Consider the following 14,974-nt stretch of genomic DNA (forward strand, 5'->3'; position numbering starts at 1 on the left):
ATAAATCTCCCAGTCCAAAAAACTGTAGAAAAATTCATAAAGAAATTGTTGAAACGTCCCATTTTGACCTTTTCTAAATGACAAGTTTCGGCTCAAAACAACTTCTCATTTAGAAAAGTTAATTAATTTATAAAAACAAAAAAAGGAAAAAATTTAAAAAATCAAAATCAAAATGAATCATTTCAAAATTATGGAAATGAAACATTTCAATTGATCTGATTCAAAACAATTTTCAGAATATCAGGATTTTTTTCAACATTTTGACTTTTCTTCCCATTTCAGGATGGCAAAAAATGTCAAAAATCTCAATTATTTTCATGGGATGGGAAAACTTTTTCCCTCTCAGCTCTAGAAAATAGAGATCCCCTATGTCTGCTGAAAGAAAAGGACAGGGCCCTATATCTCTCGAGCTCTGGTAGAAAGTACCCTTCCCTACTGCTCTTGGTGAGTGCAAGGAGATCTCCCACTATGGTTTCAATCTGCTTTGACCATTGAATGGGACAGGCCTTAGTATCCCCAGAAACTCAGGCATAAACTGATCAAATGTCTTGCCTAAGGTCAAATAGGGAGTCAGCTGAGCAGTTGGGAATAAAACCCAGGAGTCCTAACTACAAGCTCTCCTTGCTCTAACCACCAGACCCCTCCCAGAACCCAGAATAGAGCCCAGGAGTCCCCCTGCAGCTGCATCCACTTGATCTTATTCTAGACCCCATTGACTTGTAACAGGGTCCAGGGACTCTAGCTCAGTCCCTGCTGCTCCATCTCACTCACCCCCACATTCCTCAGCTCTCCCGTGACCTCCCCATCTGTGCTTTCCAGGTGAATGGGCGCTCAGTGCAGCTCCCGGCAAAAGTCTCTGATGCTGCGTCTGTGATCAAGTCTCAGGGCGGCGTGGCCGTGGTCCAGGCCTCAGGGATGCAAGTTCTGTTCAGCCCCAGTGGGGAGGTGACGCTGAGGGTGGGCGAGAGCCTGGCTAACAAGCTGTGCGCACCCTGCGGGAACTTCAATGGCGACGTCTCCGACGACTTGCGGCTGCCCAGCGGGCAAATCGTGGGGAACATCGCCGAGGTCATCGACGCCTGGAAGGCCAAGGACTTTTTAGGATGGTGAGTGGCTCTGCAGATGCGGCTTGTTCAGTCAGTGCCTAGCAATGACTGCTTGTAGTTGGGATACAGAGTTGGGCTGGTTTTATAAGCCCTGGGTACTAGCAGAGTGTAGGGACAATCCTGTCCTGGGACTAGCAGGTTGTAGTAGATGGGCATTCAATGGGGCTTCTCCGTCTTTTTTGATTCTGTCCACAGTGACTGACACACAAAGGCAAGATGCTTCTCTGGCTGGTAAGTGACCTGCTCTTTCTAATACATCACGGCATCAGCTCTGCATACATCTGATGGTTTAACTGGGCTGGTTTCATCAACTCTAATTGCTTTACAATAAAGTTTTCTGTGACTTAATTTCCTAGGTTTTTATTAATGGGTCAGAGGCTGGGCAAAAGGTTGGAACTGATCTATGAAGGGAGTAAAAGGGAGAATAGAGCCAACCTGTTTAATCATAAATGTCTTTTTGACCAAACTAAGAATTTCCATGCACAATTTTTGCCTTGGTCAAAATTGTTTGGGCAGTTTGGGAAAAATGTTTGAAACTAACCTAACTGAAAAATGTTTAAAAAGGTTATTTTGTTTGGAGGCAATTTTTTCCCATTTGGTTATTTCACCCCTTTCTGTTCCTTTTCTACTGGAAAAATGGAAAAAAGGGGGAGTAAAAAAACAAAAAAAAAATTGCTTTTGAGATTAAATAAATTTTTTTGAATTTTTTCTTTGAAAAAAATTCCCAGACATTTTTTGAAACAAAATGTGTTTCTTTTGTGATTTTTCATTTAAATTAAAATTTAATTTTAGTAGGAGAGCCCCTGATGACAGATTCTTTTATTCATCAGGAATAGCACATCAACAAACCTCTTTCCCATTGTAGGATAAAATCAGATGGGATAGCATAGACCCTGACAGAGAAATCTTATATGTTCACATAGTCCCTCAAGCTTATTTGCTCCGAGTCCGTCATGTCTAGGGGTGCAGGACTGGACAGGATCTCCTGGATCATTGAGTCCAGTCCCTGCTATCACAGGCCACCATGTCCTATAATTCCAGTCATAAATGTATTAAGCTCCATCTAACACTAGTTAGGTTGTTTGCCCTCATTCCTTCCAAAACGTCACTCCCCTAGAAATCTTCAGCTAATTTCCAGCCTAAATTTGTTCATGTCCATTTTATTCCCATTTGTTCCGGTGCCAACATTGTCCTTTAGCTTCAATAGCTTCTCCCCCTCCCTGATGTTTAGTCCTTGATGCATCTACAGAGGGCAATGATATCCCCTCTCATCCTGTGTTTTAAGCTAAGGAAACCAAGCTCTTTCAGTCTCTGCTCATAAGGCTGCGTTCCCCCGATCATCCTCACACCCATCTTCTGCACCTGTTCCAGTTCGAACTGATCTTTCCTGAGAAGGGGTAACCAGAATTGGACACAGTATTCCAGATGAAGTCTTCCCAATGTCTTATATTGTTGCATTCCCAATGCCATTGTATAAGGCCTAAGGACACCCTTCAGATAGTGCACACCTTCCAGATTCTGCCATCAGTGAGGCCAGGGGTGCTACAGACAACAGCCTTTATCACTACACAACCCTGATTCATCCCTGAGCAGGTCCAATCTGGTCACTGAATGAGACCGGGTATAAATTCTCTGTTATCATGGAATTAAAGATCCTAATGCATATACACAAGGGGACTGAATTAAGATTACACAGGCAACCTTAATACTGGCATTTCCTAATTTTTTGAGGGTTTGATTGTGGAAACATAAAGTTCTTTTAGTGTAATTTGAATTTTCTAAAAAGAAAAGGAGTACTTGTGGCACCTTAGAGACTAACCAGTTTATTTGAGCATGAGCTGTAGCTCACGAAAGCTCATGCTCAAATAAACTGGTTAGTCTCTAAGGTGCCACAAGTACTCCTTTTCTTTTTACGAATACAGACTAACACGGCTGTTACTCTGAAACCTTTGAATTTTCTGTAACGTTTTTGTTTGATTTCTCTATGAACAGTGTATTTCTAATCAAAAGCCTTTGAAATTGTACTCTTGCTAAAAGCTGTCCTTGGGATCTTTCTTTGTTGACACATCTTTTAAACAAGTCGTCTATCCATGCAAAATTTACTAGTGAGGTTTATCTTGAATAGATTTGGGGTAACAAATAAATTGGGGGGGGATGGATTTCTGATCATTTTTACCCATTTTTCATCGTAATTGAACTTTTATGAACCAGTGGATAAACGTGAAGCGCTGCACAGATAAATTATATGCTCATGTGCTAGATAGAAGTTATGTGCTGTACACATAAGCTTGATGGGCCATGTGTGCAAAAGCATAATGGGAGTGTGCTTATAAAATAGATACACGCTGTGTGCATAAGCATGTGTACAAATAAGTAAGATTAATAGATTCTAGGGCCAGAAGGAACATTATCTAGTCTGACCTGACTAGAACTGGCCAGAGAATCTTACCCAGTCATTTTCCAATCAATCCCATAACTTCTTGTTAGAGCTATAGCATAACTTTTAAAAAGACTTCCAGTCGTGACCCAAAGACTGCAAGTAAAGGACAGTCTGTCCCATCCCCAGGTCAGCTACTGCAACAGTTAAAATGTGTGCCTTATTTCTAGCCTAAATTTGTCTTGCTTCAGGTTCCAACCCCTGGATCTCATTCTGCCTTTTTCTATTGGATCAAAGAGCCCTCTCTGGTCAGAAATCTCCTCCTTCTAGAGGAGGTCCTTACAAACCATGATTAAGTCACCTCTTAGCCTTTTTTGAACAAGTGAGATAGATACAGCTCCTTTAGTCTCTTGCACTAGGGTGGGATTTCCTGACTGTGGATTATTCTGTGGATCATTGGGGGGAGGGATAGCTCAGTGGTTTGAGCATTGGCCTGCTAAACCCAGGGTTGTGAGTTTAATTCTTGAGGGGGCCATTTAGGGATCTGGGGCAAACATTGGGAACTGGCCCTGCTTTGAGCAGGGGGTTGGACTAGATGATCTCCTGAGGTCCCTTCCAACTCTGATATTCTATGATTCTTGTGCAGAACTGGTCAGGAACTTTATGATAAAACAGAAAGAAAAGGAGTACTTGTGGCACCTTAGAGACTAACCAATTTATTTGAGCATGAGCTTTCATGAGCTACAGCTCACTTCATCGGATGCAACGATGAAGTGAGCTGCAGCTCACGAAAGCTCATGCTCAAATAAATTGGTTAGTCTCTAAGGTGCCACAAGTACTCCTTTTCTTTTTGCGAATACAGACTAACACGGCTGTTACTCTGAAACATGATAAAACAGGTTTTCTTCAGAAAATGCCGACAGGTCAAAACCAAAACTTTTCATGGGAACGAACAAGTAACAACACATTTTTCGCTGAGATAGTTTTCTCAGGTCCAGGATGGAATTTCTGGCCAAAACCAGAAAAAGATCCACCCCAGAATAGCCAAGAGCCTGGTGGGGAGGGATGTTGGAGAATGACAGAGCAGAGACTGAACATAGGTCATCTATTTTTCAGGCAAGTGTCTTAACCCCCAGGCTACTGGGTATTCTAGGGAGGAGCTTTCTCTCAATGAAAAACTTTGAGAGGTCTTGTTTTTGTCTCCATGCGGAATGGGAAATTTTTTGAAATCTTGACAAGTTTTGCAGGGCAGTAAACATTTCCCACCCATCCCTTCTCTTGTAGCTCTTTTCTGAGCCCTTTTCAAGTTGTCAGCATCTCTTTTTTAAGTGTGGACCTCTGAACTGGACCCAATACCAGGAATGAGCTCATAAATGCCATACATTGAGATAATACCATCTCCGACTTGACATTCCACTACTGATACTGATGGGTCATGCACATAAACCTGATGGACTGTGTGCACCTGGGAAGTATTAGCGCCATTGTATAAGGCCTTGGGCTGGAGCATGCTCATTCGCTCCATAGGGGTCGTGCATATGCAGTCTGGTCACATGTAGGGGTGTGAGGAGGGGCTGGAGCATGCTATGTGAGGGTGGAATTTTTGGAGAAATTAGTTGTAAAATTCAAAGTCTCTACTGAGCATGTGTGAACTGAGATTTTTGCTCAAAGTTAGGTTTTTTTCACAGTGGTGGCAAAAGGCACCTCCCTAACCTCAGGGTGACTGTCGCACTAAATTTTAAGTCCTTACTCCAAAATATGGAGGTGCTAGAACTTCTCAAAGAGATGGTGGAAAGATTTTTTTTTAACATGGGCAAAGCAAGGTATTGTTCCTTAATTTCATTCTCAGAAAAGTCTCAACTGTTTTAGTTGTTGTGCCTCAGGGTAACTTTCAAAAACAAAACAACCTGAGGCAGAGGCCCAGCATGGGAAACTTCAGCCTGAACAGTTGACGTTTGGCAAAGTTAAAAGCAACTGAAAATAGGGCCTTGTGGGAAACCTTAACCATAGATGGTGCCACCGGCCCAGCCTATAATGTAAATGTATCTACCTTCAGAATGCTGCAACAAGGAGGGTAAGTAGTATCACCCCAGTTTTACAGAGTGGGAAACTGAGGCACAGAAATGAAGTGGAACAGAACCCCAACCCGTCCCATTCTAACTGCTACAGCCCACTTCTGTCCCAGAGCCAGGTCTAGAACCCAGGCATCCTGACTCCTAGCTCCCCCTGTTCTAATCACTAGACACCACTCCTCCCTCAGAGCCAGAAACTGGGAGTCCTGACTCCTAGCCACCACTACTCTACTCTAACCACTAGACTCCACTCCTCCCAGAGCCGGGGATAGAACCAAGGAGTTCTGGCTCCCAGCTCACCCTGCTCTAACCACTACACCCCACTCTCCTCCCAGAGCCAGGGGTAGAACCCAGGATCCCTGGCTCCCAGCCCCCCTGCTCTAACCGACCAGATGCCTCTCCTCTGCCTGAGTGGAGAATAAAAGACTGTATCACAATAATGCATATACAAAAGAGGGCTGAATTAAGTTTTTACAGGGCCACCTTAACTGTGGCATGTCCTTAGTTTTGACCACGTGACTTAGCAACCTTACTGTTTAAAATAGCTTTTGTGTGATATATATATATATATATATATATATATATATATATATACACACATATATATATAGACAGTCGCTCAGCCCACCCTCCTATAATGTAAACATGTACCACCAGAATGTGGCAGTGAGGAGGGTATTATCCCAGTTACACTAAGGGGGAAACGGACGCACGGTCATACCCAGACCAGCCAACCCGATGGCTTGTTCCCTGTTGACTCTGGGTTTTCACACTCTTCTGCAGAGCAGTGGGGAAACCACACGTGCCCCCCCCCCCGCTCCCCCCATCTGATTGGCTGCCTTTTCCCCCATGATTCTGCCTCGCTGGGGAAGGGCAGCCAGTCAGAGCCTGGTCTCTCAGCAAATGTCACAAACAGCACTCTCCTCCCCCATCCTGTAGGAAGTGAAAAGGCTCGGCTTTGGAAGGGGAGTCATAGAATCATAGAATATGAGGATTGGAAGGGACCTCAGGAGGTCATCTAGTCCAATCCCCTGCTCAAAGCAGGACCAACACCAACTAAATCATCCCAGCCAGGGCTTTGTCAAGCCTGACCTTAAAAACTTCTAAGGAAGGAGATTCCACCACCTCCCTAGGTAATGCATTCCACTGTTTCACCACCTTCCTAGTGAAAAAGTTTTTCCTAATATCCAACCTAAACCTCCCCCACTGCAACTTGAGACCATTACTCCTTGTTCTGTCATCTCCTACCACTGAGAACAGTCTAGATCCATCCTCTTTGGAACCCTCTTTCAGGTAGTTTAAAGCAGCTATCAAATCCCCCCCTCATTCTTCTCTTCCGCAGACTAAACAATCCCAGTTCCCGCAGCCTCTCCTCATAAGTCATGTGTTCCAGTCCCCTAATCATTTTTGTTGCCCTTCGCTGGACTCTTTCCAATTTTTTCACATCCTTCTTGTAGTGTGGGGCCCAAAACTGGACACAGTACTCCAGATGAGGCCTCACCAATGTTGAATAGAGAGGAACGATCATGTCCTCGATCTCCTGGCAATGCCCCTACTTATATATCCCAAAATGCCATTTTGCCTTCTTGGCAACAAGGGCACACCGTTGACTCATATCCAGCTTCTCGTCCACTATAACCCCTAGGTCCTTTTCTGCAGAACTGCTGCCGAGCCATTCGGTCCCTTGTCTGTAGTGGTGCATGGGATTCTTCCATCCTAAGTGCAGGACTCTGCACTTGTCCTTGTTGAACCTCATCAGATTTCTTTTGGCTCAATCCTCTAATTTGTCTAGGGCCCTCTGTATCCTATCCCTACCCTCCAGCGTATCTACCTCTCCTCCTAGTTTAGTGTCATTTGCAAACTTGCTGAGGGTGCAGTCATAGATTCATAGATACTAAGGTCAGAGGGGACCATTATGATCATCTAGTCTGACCTCCTGCACAAAGCAGGCCACAGAATTTCACCCACCCACTCCTGTGAAAAACCTCTCACCTATGTCTGAGCTATTGAAGTCCTCAAATCCTGGTTTAAGACTTCAGGTAGCAGAGAATCTTCCAGCAAGTGACCTGTGCCCCACGCTACAGAGGAAGGCGAAAAACCTCCAGGGCCTCTTCCAATCTGCCCTGGAGGAAAATTCCTTCCCGACCCCAAATATGGCAATCAGTTAAACCCTGAGCATATGGGCAAGATTCACCAGCCAGATACTACAGAAAATTCTTTTCTGGGTAACTCAGATCCCACCCCATCTAACATCCCATCACAGGCCATTAGGCCTATTTACCATGAATATTTAATTACCAAAACCATGTTATCCCATCATACCATCTCTTCCATAAACTTATCGAGTTTAATCTTAAAGTCAGATAGATCTTTTGCCCCCACTGCTTCCCTTGGAAGGCTATTCCAAAATTTCACTCCTCTGATGGTTAGAAACCTGCAGCTAATTTCAAGTCTAAACTTCCTGGTGGCCAGTTTGTATCCATTTGTTCTTGTGTCTACATTGGTACTGAGCTTAAATAATTCCTCTCCCTCTCCAGTATTTATCCCTCTGATATATTTATAGAGACCAATCATATCTCCCCTCAACCTTCTTTAGTAAGGCCATCCTCCAGATCATTAATGAAGATATTGAACAAGACCGGCCCCAAGACCAACCCTTGGGGCACTCCGCTTGATACCGGCTGCCAACTAGACATGGAGTCATTGATCACTACCAGTTGAGCCCGATGATCTAGCCAGCTTTCTACCCACCTTATAGTCCACCTTATAGTATAGGCTGCTGCCCTTTCAGCCCTATAGCCCCCCACCCACAATCTAGCAGGGCCTGGGCCTGTCCACAAACTAGGCCCCGCTCCCTTGTGGGTGGAGTTTCCCTTCCCATTCCCAGCCAGGCCCCTCCCACCAGGGGTGGAGCTACCCCGTCTATGTGTCAGTGGGGCTGGGCTCTGGGATTTGAGGGGTGCAGGAAGTGGCCGCTCTCAGCAGCTCCCCATACAAAACGGGAGACTTGGGGTGAGGGAGGAGGTGTGGCTGGGGAGCAAGATGGCACCAGTGCTAAGGGGGCAGCTGGCTACGGGGGTTGGGTGTGGGGGTGACTGGGGGCAGAAGAACATGGCACCTGGGAGTTCAGAAACAGGGGGAGAGGGCAGGGCCAGGCCAGCCAGCATCACCTATTCAGGGAACTGGGATCTTCTGCTTCCCAAACTGGATCTAACTGTTGCAGAGACAATCCAGGAAGTTTTTGGAAAGCGTAGGGGACAATTTCCTGGTGCAAGTGCTAGGGGAGCCAACTAGGGGGGGCGCTTTTCTTGACCTGCTGCTCACAAACTGGGTAGAATTAGTGGGGGAAGCAAAAGTGGATGGGAATCTGGGAGGCAGTGACCATGAGTTGGTTGAGTTCAGGATCCTGACGCAGGGAAGAAAGGTAAGCAGCAGGATACGGACCCTGGACTTCAGGAAAGCAGACTTCGACTCCCTCAGGGAACAGATGGCCAGGATCCCCTGGGGGACTAACATGAAGGGGAAGGGAGTCCAGGAGAGCTGGCTGTATTTCAAGGAATCCCTGTTGAGGTTACAGGGACAAACCATCCCGATGAGTCGAAAGAATAGTAAATATGGCAGGCGACCAGCTTGGCTTAATGGTGAAATCCTAGCGGATCTTAAACATAAAAAAGAAGCTTACAAGAAGTGGAAGGTTGGACATATGACCAGGGAAGAGTATAAAAATATTGCTCGGGCATGTAGGAAAGATATCAGGAGGGCCAAATCGCACCTGGAGCTGCAGCTAGCAAGAGATGTCAAGAGTAACAAGAAGGGTTTCTTCAGGTATGTTGGCAACAAGAAGAAAGCCAAGGAAGGTGTGGGCCCCTTACTGAATGAGGGAGGCAACCTAGTGACAGAGGATGTGGAAAAAGCTAATGTACTCAATGCTTTTTTTGCCTCTGTTTTCACTAACAAGGTCAGCTCCCAGACTGCTGCGCTGGGCATCACAAAATGGGGAAGAGATGGCCAGCCCTCTGTGGAGATAGAGGTGGTTAGGGACTATTTAGAAAAGCTGGACGTGCACAAGTCCATGGGGCCGGACGAGTTGCATCCGAGAGTGCTGAAGGAATTGGCGGCTGAGATTGCAGAGCCCTTGGCCATTATCTTTGAAAACTCGTGGCGAACGGGGGAAGTCCCGGATGACTGGAAAAAGGCTAATGTAGTGCCCATCTTTAAAAAAGGGAAGAAGGAGGATCCTGGGAACTACAGGCCAGTCAGCCTCACCTCAGTCCCTGGAAAAATCATGGAGCAGGTCCTCAAAGAATCAATCCTGAAGCACTTAGAGGAGAGGAAAGTGATCAGGAACAGTCAGCATGGATTCACCAAGGGAAGGTCATGCCTGACTAATCTAATCGCCTTTTATGATGAGATTACGGGTTCTGTGGATGAAGGGAAAGCAGTGGATGTATTGTTTCTTGACTTTAGCAAAGCTTTTGACACGGTCTCCCACAGTATTCTTGTCAGCAAGTTAAGGAAGTATGGGCTGGATGAATGCACTATAAGGTGGGTAGAAAGCTGGCTAGATTGTCGGGCTCAACGGGTAGTGATCAATGGCTCCATGTCTAGTTGGCAGCCGGTGTCAAGTGGAGTGCCCCAGGGGTCGGTCCTGGGGCCGGTTTTGTTCAATATCTTCATAAATGATCTGGAGGATGGTGTGGATTGCACACTCAGCAAATTTGCGGATGATACTAAACTGGGAGGAGTGGTAGATACGCTGGAGGGCAGGGATAGGATACAGAGGGACCTAGACAAATTGGAGGATTGGGCCAAAAGAAACCTGATGAGGTTCAATAAGGATAAGTGCAGGGTCCTGCACTTAGGACGGAAGAACCCAATGCACAGCTACAGACTAGGGACCGAATGGCTAGGCAGCAGTTCTGCGGAAAAGGACCTAGGGGTTACAGTGGACGAGAAGCTGGATATGAGTCAGCAGTGTGCCCTTGTTGCCAAGAAGGCCAGTGGCATTTTGGGATGTATAAGTAGGGGCATAGCGAGCAGATCGAGGGACGTGATCGTTCCCCTCTATTCGACATTGGTGAGGCCTCATCTGGAGTACTGTGTCCAGTTTTGGGCCCCACACTACAAGAAGGATGTGGATAAATTGGAGAGAGTCCAGCGAAGGGCAACAAAAATGATTAGGGGTCCGGAACACATGACTTATGAGGAGAGGCTGAGGGAACTGGGGTTGTTTAGTCTTCAGAAGAGAAGAATGAGGGGGGATTTGATAGCTGCTTTCAACTACCTGAGAGGTGGTTCCAGAGAGGATGGTTCTAGACTATTCTCAGTGGTAGAAGAGGACAGGACAAGGAGTAATGGTCTCAAGTTGCAGTGGGGGAGGTTTAGGTTGGATATTAGGAAAAACTTTTTCACTAGGAGGGTGGTGAAACACTGGAATGCGTTACCTAGGGAGGTGGTAGAATCTCCTTCCTTGGAAGTTTTTAAGGTCAGGCTTGACAAAGCCCTGGCTGGGATGATTTGATTGGGGATTGGCCCTGCTTTGAGCAGGGGGTTGGACTAGATGACTTCCTGAGGTCCCTTCCAACCCTGATATTCTATGATTCTATGATTCTATGATTCAGAGTCCTGGGGATGGGTGGGGAAGCGGTGCCAGAAGCTTTGCCTCCCCTTCCTGGGGCAAGCTGGGTAGGGCGTGGGGAGAAGCAGAGTGGTCTAGGTGGCCAAGAGAGTCCCCAGAGGATGTACAGAGGGACTCTGTTACAAGGAGGCAGCCAGGGCGTCCATCCCAGCTCACGCCTGGACATGTTTTCTCTTCTAGCCACGCTTCTAACGTCGTGCGAGCTGACCTGGAAGCTCCATTGGTCCCTGCACATTAGACGGCGCCAGGGTGGGTTTGGCCCAGGAATTCCCAGTACACAGAGGGCTGGAGACAGCTGGGACTCACCGCGCCGTGCGTGTGGCTGAAACCCTGGGCTGATGTGTACACAGCTGTGTGAGGGAATTGGGCGCGCCACTTTCCCAGCTTTGGATATCTCAGCCTAGACACGCACACACGCACACGCACACACGCATTGTATAGAGCTGTCTACCGTCAGGGTTGAATTATCAAAAGCAGCATAGAGTTGCTTGAAATTTTTTGGCCGAAACTGCAGAATTGGTGACACCAAAACGTTCCACAAATTTGTGTAGATTTTTGCCAAATTGCTCATTAAGAAAAAATTCCAAGCAAAAAAACAAAGGGCTTTGTCTTGATGTTTTCAAAATAAAATGTTTCAATTTTAATTTCAAAATTTCCTTTTATTTTATTTTTTAAAGATCCCAAAGCATTTTAAAGAGGTCAAAATTTAAATGAAATGGTTCATTTGAACCTCAAACAGTTTTTGTTCAACTTTTCAATGAGCCAAAAATGACAAAAAGTTGCATTTTTGGTCCAACCCGGAACAGTTTTCCCCCCCTGACTTTTCAAAATTGTAAATGAACCAAAAAAATCAATTTTGCCCATCCCTGTTAGGCTCACAGACTTTAAGGCCAGAAGGGACCATCATGATCATCTAGTCTGATCTGCACATTGCAAGCCACAGAATCTCATCCACCAACTCCTGCAGTAGACCCATAACCTGTGAGTTACTGATGTCCTTAAATCATGATTTAAAGACTTCAAGTTGCAGAGAACCTACCGTTTACTCTATTTAGTTTAAGCCAGCAAGTGACCCATGCCCCATGCTGCAGAGGAAAGCAAAACAACCCCAGGGTCTCTGCCAATCTGACATAGGGACATATTCCTTCCCAACCCTAAATATGGTGATCAGTTAGACCAGGGCTGGGCAGATGGCAGCACACAGGCCAGATCCGGCCCACCAGACGTTTTAATATGGCCCCCGCTCCGGCTCCTAAATGTTGGCAGCAGCCTGGAGGCTCCACTCGGCACACTACCCCTGCCCCAAGTGCTGTGCCTGCATCTCCCATTGGCCAGGAACCGCAGCCAATGGGAGCTGCAGAGGCGGTGCCTGCAGATGGGACGGCGTGCAGCGCTGCCTGGCTGCGCCTCCGTGTAGGAGCCAGAGAAGGGACATGCCGCTGCTTCCCGGAGCTGCCTAAGATAAGTGCCGCCTGGAGCCTGCACCCCTGAGCCTCCCCCCACGCCCCTACCCCCTGCCCCAGCCCTGATCCCCCTCCTGCCCTCCAAACCCCTCGGTTCCAGCCCAAAGCACCCTCCTATACCCCAAACTCCTCATTCCCAGCCCCACCCCAGAGCCCCCCCACCAATACCCCATCCTCCGCCCCAGGCCAGAGCCCCCTCCCGGACCCTGAACTCCTCATTTCTGACCCCACCCTGAATCCCACACCCTCAACCAGAGCCCTCACCCCCTCCCACACCCCAACCCCAATTTTGTGAGTATTCATAGCCCGCCGTACAATTTCTATTCCCAGATGTGGCCCTTGGGCCAAAAAGTTTGCCCACCCCTGGGTTAGACCCTGAGCATGTTGGCAAGATCCACCAGCCAGACACCTGGGAAAGAATTTTCTGTAATAACTCAGAGCCCTCCCCATGCAGTGTCCCAACGTTGGCCATTGGGGATATTTGGTAATAGCAGTCAAGCATGGGCCATGTACATCACACCATCCTCTCCATAAACTTATCAAGCTCAGGCTTGAAACCAGTTCAGATTTTTGCCCCCACTGCTCCCCTTGGGAGGCTGTTCCAGAACTTCTCTCTTCTGATAGTTAGAAACCTTTGTCTAATTTCGAGCCTAAACTTGCTGATGGCCAGTTTATATCCCTTTGTTCTTGTGTCCACCTTTTCCCTTAACTGAAATACTATTAGCACCCAGCACAATCAGGTGTGGGGACATGCTTCCCCGTGGCTCCTTTGCAAATTCTACCCTGAACGGTTGAAATGCTGCTTTCTCGTTGTCCATTTCCAGCCAGCCCTGCTGATTTGGGGATAAAGCAATAAACGTTTTTATAAACTTTTGCCACTGTTTGGTTGTTTTTTTCCACAGCTACGTAGCTCAGGCTGGCCCTCCTGCCCCATCCCTGCTGCTCTGGATGAGATCAATGGGCTCATCTACCCGATGTGCCCCTTACTGTGCCAGATCAGACCCGTGGGCCCATCTAGCTTGGTATCAGGCCTCTGACAGCGCCAGTGTGGAATGCTTCAGAGCAAGGGGTCAGCTGCCCATAATGTCCCAAGACAGAAATTCCTTCCTATACCCTGAAAGAGGGTCAACTTGTACCCCAAATCCAAAGGAAAATGTGATGGCATAATCCACATCGTTTTAACCTACCCTGCAAAGAGTCCTGCTCCCTCCAGGGCACTGGGACCCCATTGCCAATGCCCCTCAATCCTGGTGTGGAGCCCCCTGCTATCCCAGCCCTGAGCTAATCCCCCCACAGTTTTGCCGGTGCCCCTCAATCCTGACCCACAGCCCCTGCTATCCCAGCACTAGGTTCCCTCCACCCACCCCACTCTGTAATTACTTAGTAGATTGCATCCTGGAATGGGCCACCAGATACCCCAAGAGAACCTGCTTCAATACAGAAATAAAACCCCCTCCCATCACACACCCCTAGTTGTCACCTACCACCCCACACTGGAACCCATAAGGGGTATCATCATCAAACGATTACAACCCACACTTGATGGGGACCCCATCCTAAAAGAAATCTTCCTTGAACCCCTTCTTCTGACCTTCAAACAGCCCCCCAGCTTTGCCAAGCTCATCCTCATAAGAAAACTCCCCACTGAACAGGACATGCCAGCTCAAAGCAGCACCCGACCCCACCAGGACGACGGATGTAAAACCTGCAGGTATATCCCCACTGCTACAATGATCAACACTCTCCACAACACACCTTTCCCCCACCCCTCCACATACATTTCCTTATCACAACATATGGGGTACCTCATCCAGGGCACTAAATGCCCCAACAATAGCTGTGTGGGTGAAACCAGACCATCACTGTGCTCTCGAATGAACACACACAGAAAAATGATAAAAGACAAAAACACCCCAAGCACTCCACAAAGACATCACTCCACATCTGACCTCTCTGTCCCCATCCTCAAAGGAAACCTGCACAACACCTTCAGAAGACGAGCTTGGGGGTTTAAATTCATAACTCTGCTAGACACTAAAAAATCGTGGACTGAACAGAGACACTGGATTTATGGCTTAGTACAACAATCTGTAACTTGCTAACCCCCTTCCCTCCAGCTTCCCACTCCCCAGGACTGGGGGGTGTTAACAGGCCACTTAACCTTGAATGGTCCCTTGAAATAAGTGTTAACTTAGGCTAAACAATCTGTTCTACCTTGTATTTAACTGTGACACTCAGAAGAGCTCTGTGTAAGCTTGAAAGCTGGTCTCGCTCACCAACAGAAGTATATGACCTCACCCACCTTGTCTCTCTTACAT

At 47.0% G+C, this 14,974-nt stretch overlaps 1 protein-coding gene across 1 annotated transcript in view; it reads left to right on the forward strand.

Moving 5' to 3' along the window:
* LOC102946282 (IgGFc-binding protein) overlaps window positions 1-13,529 on the forward strand; it is a 30,939-nt gene extending 17,410 nt beyond the window's left edge. The window contains exons 12-13 of the mRNA XM_027834422.3: window positions 820-1,106; window positions 11,374-13,529. Of these exons, the coding sequence (XP_027690223.2) occupies window positions 820-1,106; window positions 11,374-11,431 (345 nt within the window). The 3' untranslated portion in view covers window positions 11,432-13,529. The remainder of the gene's footprint in view (window positions 1-819; window positions 1,107-11,373) is intronic.
* The last annotated feature ends 1,445 nt before the right edge of the window (window positions 13,530-14,974 follow it).

Source organism: Chelonia mydas, chromosome 24 (assembly GCF_015237465.2).
Source record: "Chelonia mydas isolate rCheMyd1 chromosome 24, rCheMyd1.pri.v2, whole genome shotgun sequence".
NCBI lineage: Eukaryota > Metazoa > Chordata > Testudines > Cheloniidae > Chelonia > Chelonia mydas.